Consider the following 19,541-nt stretch of genomic DNA (forward strand, 5'->3'; position numbering starts at 1 on the left):
AGAGATCAATACAACCTCTGCAGCAAACATTAAAAAGTTAAGTTGTACAAATGTTTGGGCTCCCTAATAAGTCAGTACTTTGTACTCTGCTTGACATTTGTATGCAGGATTTTCTGATGTTTGGTGCAAACTATTCTTCCATCTGCATTGCTTCACAACCCTAAAGCACAATATTTCTGATCCCATTTTTCAGTATCAGCGAAGGGGCATGGGGAATTACTAACTGACCAAAACAGTTAGTTTTTTTTAATTGTCTTTTGGCCATAGTTTTTCTTTTCACTCTTAGAATCTGTCATTTGCTCTGGGGTACCACAGCTTCAAACCAGACCAGGTGGGGGTGTAGTTTTTTTTATTTGGCTTACTTCTTTATAGGTCATATTTGAATGACATTTTCATGTTGTTGGCCACAAGATGAGCTCAAACAAACCAAATTATTTAAATAGTGCGTTCTCAACATGTGGCGACATTTAGATTGATTTGTTACCTTTAAGTGTTAAATGTTTAAAAAGAAGTATACTTGTGAACTGTTTAAATCCAATTTGCTGGGTAAAAAAAAAACAAACAAGGTCCTTTTTAATCAAAGTAATTTATTTGAACCTGGGATTGACAAACTCCCAAAAAGGAGACATAAACATAAAATGAATTGTCAAATTTGCCAAAGTTTATTGGGAGCCTTCATACAAAAAATGAAATTATGGCTGTAAAAAGTTACAAAGGATTATTGTTGACATTGATATACTTTTGGCATTAAGGCCTATTAACCTAACACATTTGTGTGATTCTTTGCAAATTATTTTAAATCTAAAACTGGATTTAAACAAGCAGATAAGACAGTAATATTTAAAAGCATACAGACCAATAGATACCAGGAGATTACTCCTTAGTGGTAGTTTACAACACAAATCCACAAAAAATTTGAAAAGCAACTAAGAAAAAAAAAAAAGCCTAATTTTCAATGGTGAACTTGTGAACTTGAGGCAACTTTTATTCCACACAGCCAATTAATTTCAATGCGTCTGTTTCAATGACATCTCCATGAATGCAAACAAATGTATTTACACTGCCTTTCATAAGCATGTCTCAGACTATCGACGTGCTGGCATTAGAAGTTGCTTCGCCGTTACTGAATCGGGGAAAAGGTTGTGGTAGGTGGGTAAGGGAACGTAAGCAGCTGTTATCATTTTGCCTGGGAGGGAAAGAAAAAAAAAAAAAAAAATTAGAACCTGGAGAATGTTCTCCACATTTTGCTAGTTATTCAAAACCAAATGGCATCATTACATACCCGCAAACCAGCGTCCATGAAGTGCATTTACAGTTGCCATCGCTGCTGGAATCGAGGGACACTTCACGTACACGTTACCCTTTGTAAACAATAAAGAGTGGGGATTACCAAAAAATCCTTTATATTTAAACAATTCAGAACAAAATGTCACAAGATCCAGTTTTCCTTCTGAATGCCATTTGTTTGAATTCATCCATCATTCTCTGCTGCTTAGTCTCGCTACTTAATTTATGATATTAGTCTTATTGTTATGAAGAGCTGTGAAATGTAAAATTCATGAATAATAATTGTAGATTTATGTATTGTGTCTACTGGTCAAAGTAAAAGGCTTTACATTCTATATGGTATTAAGGGTCTTAAAGTAGCAATCTCAAAGATGTTTTATCTTTGGCGACACATTGTAATTGCAGGTTTGTTTTGGAACCACACATTTTGTTAATTGACATGAACTGACACTTTGTAGGCTTAAACTTACTTGAGCTGAGTTCTTATCAACATAAATGTGAACAATTCCTCCATGTTTGTTGCACTCCTCAATCACGTCATCCTGGATCTCGGAGGCCCAGCTGGGGTCGTTTTCTCTGAAAAACATTCAGTAATGTTAAAATTCCTCAGACAAAAAAATTTCATGGACATTTTAAAACAATGTAGGCATGCCCACAATTACATTGAAAGGGTTCTTGTTTCTCCTGTCCATAGTGCTAACAGATGTGGGGATTCAGCTCTTATTCTGTGTAAAAAAATTAACACAGAATAATTTAACAATAAAACACAGCTGAAGCTCGTGAGGCTTTTGCAGTTTGTTTTGGACAAAAACTGAGTATCTTACAGTTAGGTTTTTAGGGTGAAATTCCCTTTTTAGCTTCTGCTGCAGCTCAACAGTCCGCAGGAGCATGAGTAAGAAAGAAGGAATTGTGTACTAATATGATTAACTTTGATTGTCTAGTCAGACTCAGACTGCTCAAGCCTCATCAGCTTTGAGATGCATTTCCACACAAAGATCCAGTCATGTTTTGTCCCCATCACTCACAGTGAAATCATCCTCAGCCAGTGTGGAGAAGAGGAATGATTAGATCAAAACTCTTCTTTCATGCGCATGTGAGGTTTTTTTTTTTTTTTTTTAAGGCAAAAAGTGAACCCATCTTAAATGATAATATCCTTACGCTTGTGGGTTGAACAGGTTGGACAGCTGAAGGCAGTGTGTGGCTAGCGGCTGTGACGGGAGGTTCAGGGCTTGGCTTGGAGCTGGAGCTGGAACAGCTACAACAAAAAGAATGATTTGTCACTGAATTGTTTAAACACACACAAAATGTTTTCCATCATCTAGAGCCTCACCTGCTGGAGCCCCGATGTTTCCAAATGGTATGGACCCACTCATCTGTAGGGCCTGCTGAGCTGCGGGGGGAATCTTCAGACCAGTTCCTGTGGAGAGAGAGAAATGAGAAAAGTGTAAAATATAAGACACCAGGTCAGAAAAGTCCTACTGTTTATCATTTATAAAGATGAAAAATGTATTATATATTATGTGTCCTTTTGTAAGCCACACTGGAGCCCTGTATGCGAGACCTTTTATGTCAAGAGAAGTTGACACCTTGAGCAGGGCTCATACACATCTGGCAACGAATTTCCATGACTTTACACCAGTTTCTACGATCAAACAATCTGATTTCTGTGTATACATGGAAAAATAGGTGAAATAAATTAAACAATAGTTCCAAGACCATTCATATACAGTGAGAACTTGTGATAATTATCTTAAGAGTATTGTCATGATATGCTCATATCATGTTATTTTGTAAGCTTCTGCTGCCAAAATTAATAATTCTAAAAAACTAAACTACAAAATATGTATTCAAGGATTTTTGTATAATCCACTTCAAGAATTTATGAATACTATGACTACCCTGCTTCAGCATAGTGAGGATATGACATGACTCTCAGATTGTGAAAGTCCTTTTTCACAATTTCCTAACATTAGATGAAGTTATTAAGACAATAATGAGCAGATCAATCATTGCCAGCCTGCTCTCTGATTAACAACTGCATTTCTCAAAACAGTGGATTAGACCTTTTAAGCACTACACATCACAGCACATTTTTATTCAGTCTTATTCCAATCTAATGAATAACTTCCTCTCCTGTCACGTGATGTGTGTGCCAGTAATTTTGCTCAATAAAATATTCAGTTGAATGTCTAATGCAACATGTTACATGAAGGCCAAACTCATTTGGACTATAATTCAAAATTATAATTTCTTTTAATTTTCCTGTACTGTTGATACAGACTTGACACAGGTTATTACCTTCTGCTAGTCGAGCCATAAGCTGGAGACGCCCTGTGGTGCCAAGGTCGATGCCGGTTCTCTCAAGTTCATCATTGTCCAAGAACGAACTGGCTGTCGATGAATCTGAGCGCTCTGTGACATGCCCCACCTTCATCGGACGTCCGGCCAATTCAAAGCCATTCAGTTGCTCCAAGGCCTTTTTAGCACATTCTGCATCTGCAAACTTGAAAAGGCAAAGTGGTTAGAGTCAAACTAGCTGCTAGCACCACTCCACTGTTAATGAAATACAGAGGCTTTAATTACCGAAATGAAGCCATATCCTTTGGATCGTCCAGTCTCGCTGTCCATCATAAGCTGGATTCCCTCAATCTTTGGAAACAAAACATGCCAATGCAGAAGATTGTAACAAATGCATTTGGACAACACACAAAAAAAAATGTATTTGTGAAACTTATCCCTGACCTTTCCAAAAGGCTCAAAGATCCCTCGAAGCATTTCTTCAGTAATGTTGAAATGCAGAGATCCCACATACAGCCGCATTGGACCCGAACTGCCTTTCTGTAGATTGTTGGCAGCAGCTGCAGCTCTGTTTTTCTCAGCCTGTAATTACATGTGAGAAGTGTAATATAATCATATTAATTCAATATATATCAAACATCAGGAACTGCCACTGTAGAAGTACCCAGTTTGTCCCATACAAATGTAATCTGAGCCAAATGAGTTCATTTGAAAAATCACTTTAACTGCAGGGTGTTTGCGAACAAGATACTTGTTAAAATTTCAAGCTCTTAACTGCATTTTCAGAATTGTTTTGTTTGATATTTACAAACATTTTTTTATCACCACAAGTGTGCTGACAGGAAGACTGGTCAGTGTTATGGACACAGACAGTTCTCTGCTGCTGAAGCACAGAACTGTCTATTAATACATTTAGTCACATTGGATGGAAATAATCCAGCGGCACTTTATTTAGATGAAGTTAACATGAGGTCAAGTCACCCACCTGAGAGGCCTGGACGATGATGGGAACTCCCAAAAGCCTCTGGCCAGTCAGTCCAATTGCCAGTGGTACAGAAGAAGCCTCCACAAACTCTATGTATGCAATACCCTTCGATCTCCTTGAGTTTCTGTCTGAGATCATCCTCACATCTCTGACCTTCAGAGAGAAACAGTGATTTAAGAGATAATTTCTTCATACAGATCCATGTACATGACAATAAAATGAAAATCTACTGACTTTTCCGACAGCTGAGAAAAAATCTTCCAGGTCTCGAGCTCTGATTCTTGCAGCGAGCTGCATACAGAAAACTGTGCGGGCATCCCTCTCCTCTGGTGTTAGATTGTCAATTGGTTGCCTAAGAAGACAAAAACCCAACTTGAATAAAACAAGAACACATCTCGTAACATGGTAACCCATTAATAAATAACAATGACATTAATATGTATTGCGCAGTAAATCACATTATAGACACTCTGACTCTGATTTTGTTGTGGTGACAAATAGCACCTTCATAATGTTCATTTTAATAAAATTCGAAAATGTGTTAATATGTTTTGTCAACCATGGTGTAATGTTTTGTACCAGTTTGTTTCCTGATGATAAAAATGAAAAGTTCTGTAAAAGCCTCAAGAGTGGGTTGGGAGAACATCTTTGGATTTGGGAGTGCTAAATCAATAAATGTATAGAGCAGTGTACAAAATGTGAATATTCATCTCACCTGATGGGACTCTTCTCTTTTTTGAAGGGGCTCCGGCTTTTGGAACGTTTCTTGCTGAAATATAAAGCAGAATAATTACTTTTTATAGTCAATATCACAACACAGGAAAGGTCCAAAATGTGTCCTGTTAACGCCGATTTCCACAGCTGTATTCTTACTGAGCAACTAGTATTCAAGTTATTTCCTGCTCCAGCATCACAAAGTGCTCTGCTTCTCCTGAACAGAAAAGCAACTGATAACACCCGAGGCGTGGAACTTTGCCTAGATACCTGTTTGAACACTTGTATGTAGAATATTTTTACAACACAATTGGATATAATCTCAGTGTTTTCTGAACATTTTCTCTCTCTGTCGACGTCAAGATCAGAAAGTTATAAAGATGACATTTTTTGATTGAAAGTAATCAAACACTCTGAGTGGACAGATGAGTTATTGGTACCTACATACACCCCTTGGCCACTTCATTAGGTATACCTGTACAATCTAATGCAATCAAGTGCAACAACTCTGCCACATATTTCTTTTACAAGCCTATAATGGCCAGTATTTGTTTAAACTTTTGGAGAGATACTAATTCAACACAGCTGTGTGGAAAAGTTTGTACCCCCTAGGCTAATTAGATATTTTGTTTTGAGAAAAAGTAGAAAATATTTATGTTTATATTTTATAAGCCCTGCAGCTAACAGACCAGGAAAATCCTTCATATGTTAAAAAATGAAACTGTAGCCTGTGCAAAGGTTTGGGCACTCTTTGGCAGATATCACAGCTCAAAGTCTATTCTTAATTTAGGAATATTCACCCACTCTTCCTGCAGATCACTTCAACTACTGAGATATTTTTAAGCTGTTTTGACGCACAGCATGTTTAAGATCTACCCACGGATTTTAAATGCTGTTCAAGTCAGTAAAGACAAGCTCTAAAAGCTTCAGCTTGTGCTTCTTGATGTAGCTCACGGTGGAATCTGAAACCTGCTTTGGATCATTGTTCTGTTGTAGAGGCCAACCTCTTTTCAGTTTCACTTTCTTGACTGACTGCATGACATCTGCATCCACTATTTGCTGATATTTAATGGAATCCATTCTTTCCTCCGTCTGTGCAGTGTTTCCTGAGTCACTGGCTTCCACACAACCACAAAGCAGAATATTTCCATCCCTGTGCCTAAAAGTTGCCAAAGGAGGGTTACCTAAGTATGAACATAGAGGGATGCCAAACTTCTGCACATACCACAAATACTATTATGTTATTTTTAGTTCACAAAAAGTAATATTGCATTAACATGATGAAATACTTTGTCATTTCGCTGCAGAAGTTGTATTTGCTTTTTACATACATCGTTCTTCCTGAGATTATTGTTGAACTGGATGACATATTAAATGTTTCTCACATTCTTCCCGTGTTTGTAAATAGCGTGGGCAGAATATTACAAACCCCTCTCAGCATAATGCAGTCCAGTTCTACACCACTACAAATCACAACCTCATTAATCAACAGAGTTAAATTAACACTGTGGAATTTATGGCTGGACAGTTGTTTTGAATTGCATTAGGCTTTACAGGTGAACCTAATAAAGTGACCTGAGTGTATATCTCATCAAGTTTAAAAGATCACATACACAGGGCTCCTGCGTGCTCTGTACCGTCCAGATCGTTCCTTGCTGCGGGAGCGGCTGCGATGGCGCTCTCTGCTGCGGCTTCGTTTTCTTTCTCGGCTCCGGCTCCGACTCCTCTTCTTACCCTTCTTTCTGTCTTTGCTTCTGCTTTTTCTCTTCCTAGAGCCTGGGCTCCGGCTCTTGCTTCGGCTCCTCCTTTTCCTAGAAAAGAACATGTTACAGCACTGCTATTGTGGTGCAAGGTCAATAGTTTTAAATTAAATAGACAAGTCTCCGTGGTTCAGTGAAATAGTAATAATGCAAGAAATTCAAAACTTACTTCTTATTCTGGTCGTCATGTCCATTTGCATGAGAGGACTTGATCTCATCCTAAGCAAGGTTGATAGAAGAACATCATGAGGACGTAGATGAAACATTTCAAGTCGTCAAGGTAAAGGGGATGGGGTGGGACAAGAGAAAATGCAAAATATATTCAATTAATAATAATACTTCAAACTTCCTACTGTCATGTCTGGACAGTGTCCTTCCACCACCCCAATAGCTTCCCATCCCACTCCTGTCTTTCTTTTTTTAAACAAGACTGCTCAATACTTAAAGCAAAGATAAAGATAAGGGAGGGTGTCCAACATATTAGCTGAGTTCAGGAAGCTTTGACAATTGTCAGGTCATCTCCACCATTCCCCTTCTAATAGATCGTACCAATGCCACTATTTGTGCCTAATCATGTGACCACGAATGGCCCACAGCCACTAAAAGATCCTGTGTGGTTGGTGTCAGTCCAGTGATCTTCACCCATTTTCGTTCTTGGACTGTAAGAGCTCGATGCCACCTCTGTCACACATCTTGCCCTGAAGCAAACAGGGATTCACACTTCTTAGTAATATTGACGCCCATGAAAATAAATGAATAAATTAAAAAAAAAAATAAAAAAATAAAAATTAGAAAATCCATTAATTCAGCCACGTGTTACACTACCATTATTTATTTTGCATAATGAAGTAATACTCATAACCTTTTGACTTGAGAAGGAATTATTAACAACTGAAAAGTAACTTACTTTATAATACAATGATGCTAGATAGAAGTATCTATTTACAGTCATTGTAGTAATATATCAATATCTGTGGTGTTGTGTAGCATGCAAAAATCAAGATGCTGATTCACATTACAGTTGGCTAAGGCAAAGAGGCAGTATTCATATTTACCAGCAAGATAAATTTATCAACCTGTATTTAGCCATAAAATTACGGAATGGCTCATGTGTTTGCACAGTGAAACTCTGCGACTACAATCTTGTTGTAAAAACTATAACTTTTAAAAAGACAACAGTTATAGTTTGATACAAACACAATTAAGTATCCCTTATTTTACAACTTTATACATGATATTCTTGCTAAAGACCAGTTTGGTGTTACTTATAAGGTGACAGAGTGATCCCTTCATATCAACACACAGTGCAGGACATGTATTATTACTATTTTTTCTTTTCAGAACACTGCCTGCACATCCAGAGACAGTAACAGCATGCATACTGTAAATCTGAATACTGCCTCCTTTGCTGGACAGGTAAAGATGGGCTTATCAACCATTGGCATTCACCTTGTTGCAACCGAATAGGGATTGGATGTTCTAGGTTGAATCTCTTTTAGTCCTAAGGTGAACCACAGTACATCAGTATATGCACAATAACTACCTTCCTTTTTTTCACAGTTCACAGTGGAATCAAAGATGAATTCATGGGAGTAGAGGTGAGATATCATTAGGGAAGTCTATAAAGAGAGATAGATGTGGATTTATTTATAATTCTGTATTGCGTTTTAAATACTCAATCACACACCACACAACATTCAAGTAAACTTTGTCACAGCAGTAAATATAAAGGACTCAAGAGTGAATCATAACAGTGAAACAGGCCTCATCTCTGTTATCCCGAACCCACCTTTCTGTATGGAGCCTCCAGCATGGCCTCAACGTCAAAATCATCAGCCATGATGATCCTGTGAAAAGGAGGCAGCAATAAGTACCTTACAAGAAACTGCATTACTGTGAGTAATCACATTAAGGTCACGAGTTTTCCTCCCTTCAGAGAAACCTTTGGCAACTATTAATAATCAGTAAGTTGTTTAGCTCATACTGAGTAAAAATGTCAAACACTCCAACATTGCCTGTCATTTGTAAGGGATGTGCTGATTTCTTTAATCTTATGTGATAGTAAGTTGTGGGCAGCCGAAATATTTTGGCTGCTTCAGACAAAACCTTTAAGCAACTGACTAATGTGTAGATTTACTGGAAATAATCAACAGTTGTAGCCATTCTTTCTATAAAGTTTCCACAGTGATACTTTCCAGTGAGTGAAATCTAGATAATAGCTTCAACTAATGGTTATTTTCATTACGTATTAATCTGAAGGTGAGTTTTCTTCATTAGGCATTTAGTTTATATGTCAGTAAATTAGTCATCTCAGCTATTCAGAGTGCAATGACTTCTTCAGACGTTGTAATTTGTACGACAAATGTTTGCAACTATACTCTAGATCAACACTACTTCGAAATGAATTACATGGCAAAGATAACAATGTGCTCGAAGGAGTTCACCTAAACTTCACCAATTTCCCCACATTATCACAAATGTTATCCAGAAGTCGATAGATTTAACTGGAAATTAACTGATTACTGAATCAATCTTGAGGTCACAGATTCAGCAGAGTTCAAAGGACAGATCAACATATATCTAATGTTAAGTGCTACCATAAAGGATAAACATGCGTTGCACTTCACACGAAGCTAAATGCTAACTAGCCACATCCGTGATTAGCTTATTTCAACTGCCCTTATTATTTTTAACCGCCACATTTGACTTAATTGATAGTATAAATATCAACAAAGATGTACATTGGTGGGACAAGAATGTAATTATCCTCACTCAAAAATGTTTACAGTACAACAAATACTGTTTACTATGGAAAAACAGGCGCTAAGTTGTCAGGGAAGTGCCAATATGGCGGCAGCGAGCTAACTGCCTTAGCAAACATCGACATTACCGTTTGAAATTGACGAGATGGCGTGCCAAAGTCAAAATATCGCGAAAAATGTGCAGCTGAAGAGTCTCGTCTCGACGTCTCCGTCCCGGCAGGCTCAAACAAAGCTAAGAAGAAATCAAAATTTTCTGAGTTATGTAACCTTTTTTTCAGTAGCAGGTCGCGGCCTGGTATCAAAACGCTCGCTCGCTCCTTCCTTCCTTCCTTCTTCTTCGTCGTCGTCTTCTTCTGAGAGGTTTTTAGCCACCGCTGTGGTATTTGGTGTTGCATTACTGCCCCCTGCTGGAGCTGAGAAGCACTTCACCCGTTTCACCCCCCACACGCATTTTGAGTCACTTTTCCTTAAGTAAGCCCTCTTCCATTTTTTGCTTTTTCACATTTTTACACCACCACACTGCAAAGAGAAATACTGTAGCCTACTTTTTGTTACACTATCTACTATTTTTTGTCACAGCTTTAGTAACTAGTTACTTATCAGGAAGATTTTACTTCACATTGTCAAAGATTAACACTGTATTTCCAAACTGTTTTGGCTTGTGATCTCTAATAAAATTGTATACTTAAAGCCTCTTGTCATGTTTCAGGTGTGTATGAGTTCTTAGCCGTGCCCGATTTCCCATCTAAACCTCTTATTTAAATATCTGCTTGAGCAACAAAGATAATTTACATGGGATATATAGTTATATTGTTAGCTACAGCTGATTTGTTGAAGAATCATGTAAAACATGTTGGTGTAAACTAAAGGAAGACATCATCTTCAGTCAGGGGACCAAATGTGTTTGTTGGAGGGCTGTATTTGGTCCACAGGCCTTTATTTGCCTACCACTGGCTTATGGTATCGCAGCAGAGAGCAAACACTGACAAAACAACACCACAGAAATATTTAAAAGATCACAACGTCCCCTGTGTAACACTTCTAAGGGCACAAATAGGTGAGACTAAGTTTTTTTTTTTTATGGCTCTATGTCACCATCTAGTGACTCTTCAAAGGAATAATCAACAATGTCAAGCATTGTGTCCCTGTTTCTATGTCCTGTTACATATGAATGTGTTATGTTAATATTTTCTATATGTTATATTTAATATTTAATGTTAATTTTTTTTTCAGGCATCCTTATTGTATGGACCACACTTTCATGTAACTTTTCATTAGCTGCTTCATGTTTAAAATGCATTTATTTTAACTCCCTAAGCTTATTTCAGACCCAAACATAGACAACAAGTTCGTCTTCACTTTTTTCTTTAACTTCTAAACAATTAGACCCTTGAGATGGTTCATCTCAAGGGTCCTATTCTCAAATTTAAATATTGAAACTTTGAAGTTGTTCTCCCTCTGCACAGCCTGAATTGTAGACATTATTACTAGAAAAAAAACTGCACATTGCTTAAAAAGAGTTTATTTCACATCACAGACTTGCTGGCCAAGAGGGTTATAACACTGCAATGTTTGCGTGTAACACAATAAATAAACAGTGTTGGAGAGTGTCACTACATTGCTCTTCATTATTATCTATGATCACTAGTTCTTATTTACAATGTAATGGATGTAAACATTTAATTAATAGTCACTATAACGTACTATTGAGTGATGATAAATTCCATTTATCATGTCCTTATAAAGACAAATACAAACACATTTTCTTTCTCAATCAAATTCATTGACAACACTTGGCAGGTGCATGTCAGGTGGCAGAATCCTCAGTTGCAGTTGTGTCATTGAGTTTAAGTGGTGCATCATAGTCTGGAGGAAGATCAAAAAACGGCTCATCGTCGAAACAGAAATCATCTGACGGTGGTGCGAGGTATGGCAGTTTTAAGACGAAGCCTGTGAGGACACCTCCGAGCGCTGATACTCCTATGGTGGAGAACACGGCTGCGACCTGGAAGAGAGCCTGTTCCCGGGCAGTCCTCCCCAGACCTGGCTGTAAACCGGGGATCAACATCCGCAACTCTTGCAGTTTAGGGTCCCCTTCCACTGGTGCTCGATGTGTAAAGATTTCATACAAACTGGGGCCATAAACCTCCTCATTAGCCATCAGTATAGCACATATCCCTGCACCACAGGATATAAGTCCTGTTAGACCATGCAGGTTATGTATTCCACATTGATCCTGGATCCTGAGGCGTCGTGCTAAGAAGGGGCTCAAGTACTTGTAACCCAGCATGCATGCGGTGCAGCCCATTATACCCAGAACATATGCAGCTGCAGGTGATATCATCATATCCACAGATGCCCCAACTGTTACACCTCCAGCCAGGGTGACGTTCTGAACATCAGCCATGGTTAGCTTACCGTTTTTATTCAACATCGCAGAGAGTGCGAATGCTGTGAGTGTGGAGGCACTGAGGCCGATGAAGGTGTGGAGGATGGCTCTGTGCTGGTCGTCTCCTTTCAGGGTTAATGCTGAGTTGAAAGAGGGCCAGAACACCCAGAGGAACAAGGTCCCCATCACAGACAGGATGTCAGACTGGTAGCTGGTGCTCTCCTTTGCATGGCCTTCATTTAGACGAGGCCTGTACAGCACAAAGGTTACACCCAAGCCAAAATAGCAGGCAAAGAGGTGAATGAGAATAGATCCTCCTGCATCGTTGATCTTCAAATACTTCAGCACGGCCCATTCTGTGACTGCAAACATTGGCACTTCAAGCAGAGCCATGACCAGCAGCTGCAACGGACTGGTCTTCCCCAGCACTGCCCCAAAGGATATCAACACCACAGCACAGGCAAACTCTGCATTTATGAGGTTGATCACTCCAAGGTGAATCTTACCATCATGGCTGAACTGGAAGTACCCCTGCACCAGAATGGCCCACTGGATGGCAAAAGTAGCTGTGAGGAAGTTAAAAACCATCCCTCCAAAGCCATACAGTCGGAAGAATGCCAGCAAGCATCCAAAGCCAAGGAATATCATGACCTGTATGTCTGTAAAGAAAGAGTACTCCTTGTACACTGCATTGTCCATGGGGTCAGTCTGGTTGGTCTGAAATCTGGCATCAGTGTGTTCATCGTAGGTGACAAAGGCAGCATACAGGATAACAATAACCACCTCAGTGACAAACACAAACGCAGGTAATCTAACGCGAAGGCTGGTCGACCGTGTCTTCATCTTGGTGGCTCTTCGGGGCAAATGACAATAAGTTCTTTTGTAGCATGAATTATCTCTGTTTAGATAAGCCAGGTCAAAGGTACGGGTCAAGCCTGCAAACACAAGCAATATACCCCTCAGAGAGAAATACTGCTGCATGGACTTTGACCATTTTTAAGACATGCAGCAGTTCTGAAACATCAGCGTTTTTGTGGTCATTTAACAGCACAATACAGCATGTACATGGAATCTATAAATTCACACTACATCAAAATGTATATACATATCTAACATCAGAATAAATTATTATTCAAAAAAGTTGGGATGGGACAATAAAGGGCTGGTTGAATATTTCACAACTAATTAGGTTAATTGGCAACAGGTCAGTAGATGATTGGGTATAAAAAGAGCTGCCCAGAGAGGCAGAGTCTCTGTGCAGTGAAGATGTTCTGTGAAAGACTGCGTGGGCAAATAGTGCAACAGTTTAAGAATAATGTTCATCAACGTAAAATTGCAAAGAATTTGGGAATTTCAGCATCTATGGTTCATAATATCATTAAAGGATTCAGAGAATTCTGAGATATATCTGTGTGCAAGGGACAAGGCTGAAAACCAATACTGGATGGCCGTGCTCTTCGGATCCTCAGCCAGCACTGCATTAAAAACAGACATGATTCTATAGTGGAAATCACTGCATGGGGTTGGGAACACTTCTGAAAACCATATTTCAGCAAGACAATGCCAAACTACATTCTGCACATATTACAACAGCATGGCTCCAAAGTAGAAGAGTCCGGATGCTAAACTGGCTGCTTTTGAAACCATAGATCACTGTATACACCAAGACCGAGTGGAAAATCACTGGTGTGTCTTGCTTGGCTTACAAGTCTTACTTTTCTGAGAGAATGCTGTTTTTCTTATTATAATACTTCTCTATTATTTGCCCTCTGCTTTTCTCTATATATTTTACCTGATGGTCAAATTGCTGTGTACAAGGAGTGGTGTACCAAATTGCATAGGCCTTTCTTGGAAATATTTTAGGAAATTTAAATTGAATATCAGCACATTTTTAGGAAATTATGACAAATTAGGACCTGTAAACTGTTATCAGCGAACCTGTAAGCAGACTAAGAAAAGATGACACACAGATACTTGATCTGTTGTATTAAAATGATTTGAATTTATTACACTTTGTGCCGACATAAAATGGTTTCTTTAAACCATTGCTTGAACATTATTACATAAGACATGGTAGAACATAAAAGAAAGTTTTATTACCATTTCACCATTTAAAGACAATACAAATGGCCTAAAATATATCTATAAAATTTGTATTGACACACATATTACACGTTATCTTTAAGTCTAAAATCACAGATCTATTTACAAATGCCCCACCGGCACTTGATATCCATATTAAACCACACACAGTGTCCTCACTTAAACAAGTGTGCCCATAATGTCAGGTTCACACACACACATACATGCACAGCATAAGGGCCTGTAATCACAACTTTTACACACAGTCTGGTTCAGGGAGTTTAAAAATTGTGACTCTAAACCTCTGCAGACTAGTGACTAATATACTGTGATATTTCTGTTTCCCTATTAAATACATTTCTAAAATTCAGTTTTCACTTTGTCATTATGGGATATTGAGTCAAGATTAATGCATTTTTGATTTTTTAAAACATTTTAGCCTCAGGCTACAACATAACAAAATGTAAAAAAATTTAATGGGCCTGAGCACTTTCTAAATGCACTGTATGTACCTACAGAAGTACACCATTTGTTTGGTTGTTGCTGATGTTATCCACCCACACATTTCAGAATTGCAAAGGAAACACTGAGGGCTGAACAAATATTTACCAAACAAAAGACATGTTGATGTGCGTCTGATGAGGTCAAGAAAGGTCAAGTCAGGCATTAAAAACAAAACATGTACACAACAAATCAGCAGGAATACTTGAACTTGAATCCTATATAAGTTTTGATTACCTTGAAAAGATAAAGGTTAATTATTTTCTTTTTGCTAGAAATTGATTCAGAATTAAAAAAGACAAAAAAAAAAACAAAAACAAAAACAAAAAAACACGAAAACATAATTGCACTAATAGGTCAAGGAGAAGAGAGAAATAGAATCATATGACTGTATACATATACATACACGTTTGGATTAAATCTTCCCTCATAACAAAACTAAACGCTTTGTTTCCATATGGATATCATAAACTATGTGCATTCTGGTTCAAGATAATGCACAATGACCTGACTCCTATTCCTATAAAATGTTACAGAATCAATGGATTTTGAAGAATGGGAATGTCTATGACAAAACGGCACATGTGCGCATGAATTATGTTTATATGTTACTAAACCATACACAAATAGAAACTAAACATCCATTGTATGCACCCATTCACACACACAAAAACAAATGACTGAGAGGTATTCTACAGGATAGTCTGACATTATGAATTAACCATGCTAAAACAGTTTAAAGGTCACATATTGTAGTTTTGATTATAAAGCAGGTCTAGGTGCTGTATAAATAGCTGTCTGTATAAATAATCCACAGAATCTCACCTATACAGTCACTGCTAAGCGTAAAATATAGGACCTTTAATATGAACTGTATGAAATTCCTTTAAAATTCTTTGTAGTTTTCCATTGAACTCTCAGTGAGGAAGTGTATTTCGCAAAATATCAAATTATTTCTGTAATACTGTGCTCTCACCATGCATAAAATGCAGCAATTTCAAATTATTGAAATTATTGAATTATTGAGTCAAATTTCAGTCTAAAGAGAGTTGGTATCAAAACGTTTTTACATTATATATTGGCACATTGTATTTGTAAGTTGCAAAGAGGATTTTTTTCTTAACCCATAACAATGTAAACAGTTAGTGTTTGGAGATAAAAATGCAGATTGCAAATCCACTAGTGCAACAACTATACCACAGGATATTTTCTGGGCATTTCTCTGGACATACTGGGAAATATGGCTGCGTAACTGCAGAACACTGACAGTAATGCATATCAAATGATTAGTGAAGGTGCTGTACTTAAAGTGGCCATCACCAAGTCAAACAATCAGATTTGGGACCATTTGATTTCTGTCAAGCTCTCTGCAAAAAGAGAAAGATGCTAACAAATAAATAAACAGATCAATCCCTGCCATAACAACAAGGACGAGTCTGTGATTTCACCATTGTTCTCATGATGCTGTAAATTGCACATATCACCCCTGCATTTTTCACAGATGGTGTAGTGTTAGACTTAAAGAACTAAAATAAATGCAAAATAGTGGCAAATCTATTTTATCCAATAGGTCTTTGTCTGAATCAGGAATTTAGGTAGATGTTGACACACAGCTCCAACCTCTGCATTTTTTATTCTACAGTAAATTCATGTGAATGTTTTGCATGAACACAATAAGATGCTCATCCAAACATTTCTCAGTATAAATTAATACCATTGCAAATACTCTAGTAATATTACTTGTGTGCTTCCAACCATATAAATAAATACAAAAAAAAAAACCCAAAACAAAACAGACCAGGACAAAGACAGACATGATTAGATGAATTAATACATAAATAACATCAATGACAAATAATAGAAAAAAAACATTCCTCTTTTACAAATAACCAGGAACAAAAATGAAAGGATAAAACAATGATTAAACATATAAGCCAGGGGAAAGACTGCCCTCCCTTTTTCTTTTTTGACTGCCCTCCTTTTTCTTGTTTTTTAATTATGCATTTCTGTGAATAAATTCAGTTTACACATAACCTCATCTGCTGTTATCCGCTGACAAGCCAAGAACAGAAAATATAACTGCTGCATAATTCTTTGTGTATCCTGATGGTTAGAAGGTAACAGATAGAGCTAGGTCTATTAGATGTGACCCATAAACAATGAGGTCTGAGCACAACATGTGGTGGCAGGTGACTGGATGGGTATGGGAGGATTTTCCTGGAAAAAAGCAGAGGCAGGAGAGGGCAGAGTCCATGTAGGCGCTGACATTAAAAGCCCTTCAGGAGTAGATGGTGATGACCTCACGTCCACCTCCGCGCACTAAGAGGACCCGATTGAGACCTTCAGTGAGCACCTCAAGAAACTCCATGTCTGACGACCACAGTGAAGGAATCTAGTTTAATTTTTGTTTTACTTGACATATAAATGGAAAACCAAGTGACATGTTAATACAGCTGTTCACCATGTTGGTGAACATCAGTGTTTCCCAAACTTTTGTTTGATGTATCCTCATATGCCTGGCAGATGAGCTCAAGTAACCTGTGACATCATATGATCCAAATGTGTTCATTTGAACAGATTTTAAGCTTTTTGTTCAACACTTTAAAATATATCAAAAAAAATAAAGTTGATATTGGTAGATTTTTTTCTCATTCTGTTTAAATTCAGTGCGGTCATGGTCAAGTCTTTTAGCAATTTCAATCATTTATCAATTACTTTAACCTATTTTATCCACAACTTTTAGCAATTTTGACTATTTATCTATTACTTTTTAACAATTTTAACTATATGTTTATCCAGAAATTTCAGCGATTGTATTTGGCATTAACTAACTTAAAAATAGTTCAACAAGCATACTTTCTGTTGCAGTAGCTGCTTCTGTGGGGACAATTTCCACAATGATGCTGATGCTGATGCTAATTTATTAGTAAAGTGACACAGGAATCTTCACAAATGACCACTAAACCAGCTGATTTTACCATGGTGAATTTTAGTCTAGTCTTTCCATTGCATAATATAATGTAAATTTTACTGATAATATAATTTGGAAAATGTATTACACAATAATAAGCCCAAACTGGACCGTGTGTAATAGTGTGACTGACCAGTTGAATCTCCACTGTGATGTGTTAGGAGGAGGAAATTATATTAACAGACGTTTTTAATGTTCGCTCTGTCAACATCTGCAACAATATCAGATTTATATAACACACATTCTGATCAGTCACCATGACTGTAATAACAGTCAGATGAGCTGCTGATCCCAGAGCTGTGGAGGAGAACTGTTATTTGATAAAATGTAGGGGCAATGTGATTACGAGCAGCAGATGTCCAACTACACAATGCAACACATTCACCACTTTCGGTGCAGACAGGAAGTTTACAGACAAAACTGGGAGTTGGAGCACTTCCTTGTTGTTGAAACACATAGAGTTATTATTACCATCACTTTTCTCTTCAGCTTTTAATGTGTTTTTACTGTATGGTGTTTAATGTTTTTACTTTGCCTTACTGCGAAAAGGATTTCCTCTTGTGGGACAATGAGGATGTGAACTGAACTGATCTTAAGTACGCAAAGGTAAATGAAATACAACATGTAAGATGTAGGATACAGTTTTCGATGCCCACACGGTTCTTTGGTGGTCCAGGCATGTTGAGCAGCACAAGTTTCGCCTCCTTGGACTTCTTCATGATGACCTCATTGAGCCGCAGCGCTGTATGCATGCGCCTCACATCAATCTGGTTCCTGATGGAAGAAACATTAGGTCACGTTGGGTTTGGTTTACAGTCAGTTATCAGCTCAGCTCAATTAGTTTAGTCTGTCTCCCTACGTAATGTTAATACTTACAGGTTCTCCCATTCCCTGCAGCAGCATGTTTGGAGAAAAATAATAATAATAATAATTGAATTACACTTTGGTGCGTTTTTTAGTGGTTTAGGGTCAAAGTTTTGTTTGTCACGTGCACAGGAACAACACGTATCTCTTCAAACCCTGGAACACAGGTCAGTATATACAAATATTTACCCCTGACCCATGTCCTTGGGTGTATGTCACGAGTAATGTCTGCTTCCTATGCACATGCTGATTAAGTCAAGGGTAACACGGAACTCACGGCTTCATGTTGAAGAGGTCTTTGCCCGGCTCTGGGTTCGCTGCTAAAAGGGTCTTCCCCTTGTCTGCACCCTTGTTGGTCCAGTGGGGAGCGCCCCCTGCAGGCGCAGCAGGGGATGTAGGGCTTGTGGGGCTGGTCGGTGTGGAGGCGTTCTTACTGTGGATCAGCTGTACCTGTTTTGGGTTGGAGACAGCCACAGACTGAGAGAGGGACAACAAGACATGACAGTGTGACAGGGTGACAGAGAGGAAAGAGACAGCTGTCAGTAAAGGTGAAACTATGGAAGCCAGTTGCCAGTGGGGAATCACTGAGCAGCCACTGGGGAGAGTAAAACATTGCTGTAATGGCTGCTTTTGTGATGCTTACTGCCACATAAAAGTAAATACAGAAGGTTCTCCCCAAGCTGCAGAGCAGAGAGACAACAGGTATGAAGGGAACGAGGACAGAGGTGCTGTAAATAAACAGGTTATGGCTCCTAAAGGGGCAATAGCAGCATTACCTCCTCTTCTGGTTTCTCTGCCACGCTGGTTCCCTCCTCTGCACTGTGCTGGGAGCGCAAGGTAGATGGGTTTTTACGTCGAATGGACCCACGGGATGAATCTGTAATGCTTTGGATCTATAGTTATAAAAAAAAAAGAGAAATGGATAAGA

General features: G+C 38.3%; 3 protein-coding genes across 3 annotated transcripts in view; all 3 read right to left on the reverse strand.

Moving 5' to 3' along the window:
- Positions 1 to 639: 639 nt before the first annotated feature.
- On the reverse strand, positions 640 to 10,163 carry rbm39b (RNA binding motif protein 39b). Its single transcript, XM_071476549.1, has 15 exons — positions 10,074 to 10,163; positions 8,834 to 8,891; positions 7,214 to 7,263; positions 6,898 to 7,095; positions 5,286 to 5,339; positions 4,805 to 4,922; positions 4,571 to 4,723; positions 4,030 to 4,167; positions 3,871 to 3,936; positions 3,586 to 3,790; positions 2,618 to 2,704; positions 2,446 to 2,542; positions 1,758 to 1,863; positions 1,283 to 1,361; positions 640 to 1,186 (listed from the first exon to the last, which is right to left on the reverse strand). Exons 2-15 carry the CDS (start codon positions 8,882 to 8,884, stop codon positions 1,086 to 1,088), a joined length of 1,503 nt encoding a protein of 500 aa, XP_071332650.1. The 5' UTR covers positions 8,885 to 8,891; positions 10,074 to 10,163; the 3' UTR covers positions 640 to 1,085.
- Positions 10,164 to 11,159: 996 nt separating this feature from the next.
- On the reverse strand, positions 11,160 to 13,067 carry rh50 (Rh50-like protein). The gene has a single exon (XM_071476554.1). It carries the CDS (start codon positions 13,036 to 13,038, stop codon positions 11,614 to 11,616), a length of 1,425 nt encoding a protein of 474 aa, XP_071332655.1. The 5' UTR covers positions 13,039 to 13,067; the 3' UTR covers positions 11,160 to 11,613.
- Positions 13,068 to 14,175: 1,108 nt separating this feature from the next.
- The window catches only part of slc12a5b (solute carrier family 12 member 5b), a 39,689-nt gene continuing 34,323 nt past the window's right edge, over positions 14,176 to 19,541 (reverse strand). Inside the window, exons 22-26 of the mRNA XM_071476555.1 lie at positions 19,390 to 19,506; positions 18,891 to 19,063; positions 18,626 to 18,640; positions 18,390 to 18,523; positions 14,176 to 17,148 (exon numbers count right to left, since the gene is read on the reverse strand). Of these exons, the coding sequence (XP_071332656.1) occupies positions 17,057 to 17,148; positions 18,390 to 18,523; positions 18,626 to 18,640; positions 18,891 to 19,063; positions 19,390 to 19,506 (531 nt within the window). The 3' untranslated portion in view covers positions 14,176 to 17,056. The remainder of the gene's footprint in view (positions 17,149 to 18,389; positions 18,524 to 18,625; positions 18,641 to 18,890; positions 19,064 to 19,389; positions 19,507 to 19,541) is intronic.

Source organism: Trachinotus anak, unplaced genomic scaffold (assembly GCF_046630095.1).
Source record: "Trachinotus anak isolate AG129_WGS33_773 ecotype Australia unplaced genomic scaffold, CSIRO_AGI_Tana_v1 ptg000004l, whole genome shotgun sequence".
In the NCBI taxonomy this organism is placed as follows: Eukaryota; Metazoa; Chordata; class Actinopteri; order Carangiformes; family Carangidae; genus Trachinotus; species Trachinotus anak.

Coding starts and splice junctions, on each gene's coding strand:
- rh50 (XM_071476554.1), bottom strand. CDS start 13,038: ATGAAGACACGGTCGACCAGCCTTCGCGTTAGATTACCTGCGTTTGTG.
- rbm39b (XM_071476549.1), bottom strand. CDS start 8,884: ATGGCTGATGATTTTGACGTTGAGGCCATGCTGGAGGCTCCATACAGA. Junction 7,264..8,833: donor TGGAGGCTCCATACAGAAAG/GTGGGTTCGGGA, acceptor AACCTTGCTTAG/GATGAGATCAAGTCCTCTCA. Junction 2,543..2,617: donor AAACATCGGGGCTCCAGCAG/GTGAGGCTCTAG, acceptor TTTTTGTTGTAG/CTGTTCCAGCTCCAGCTCCA.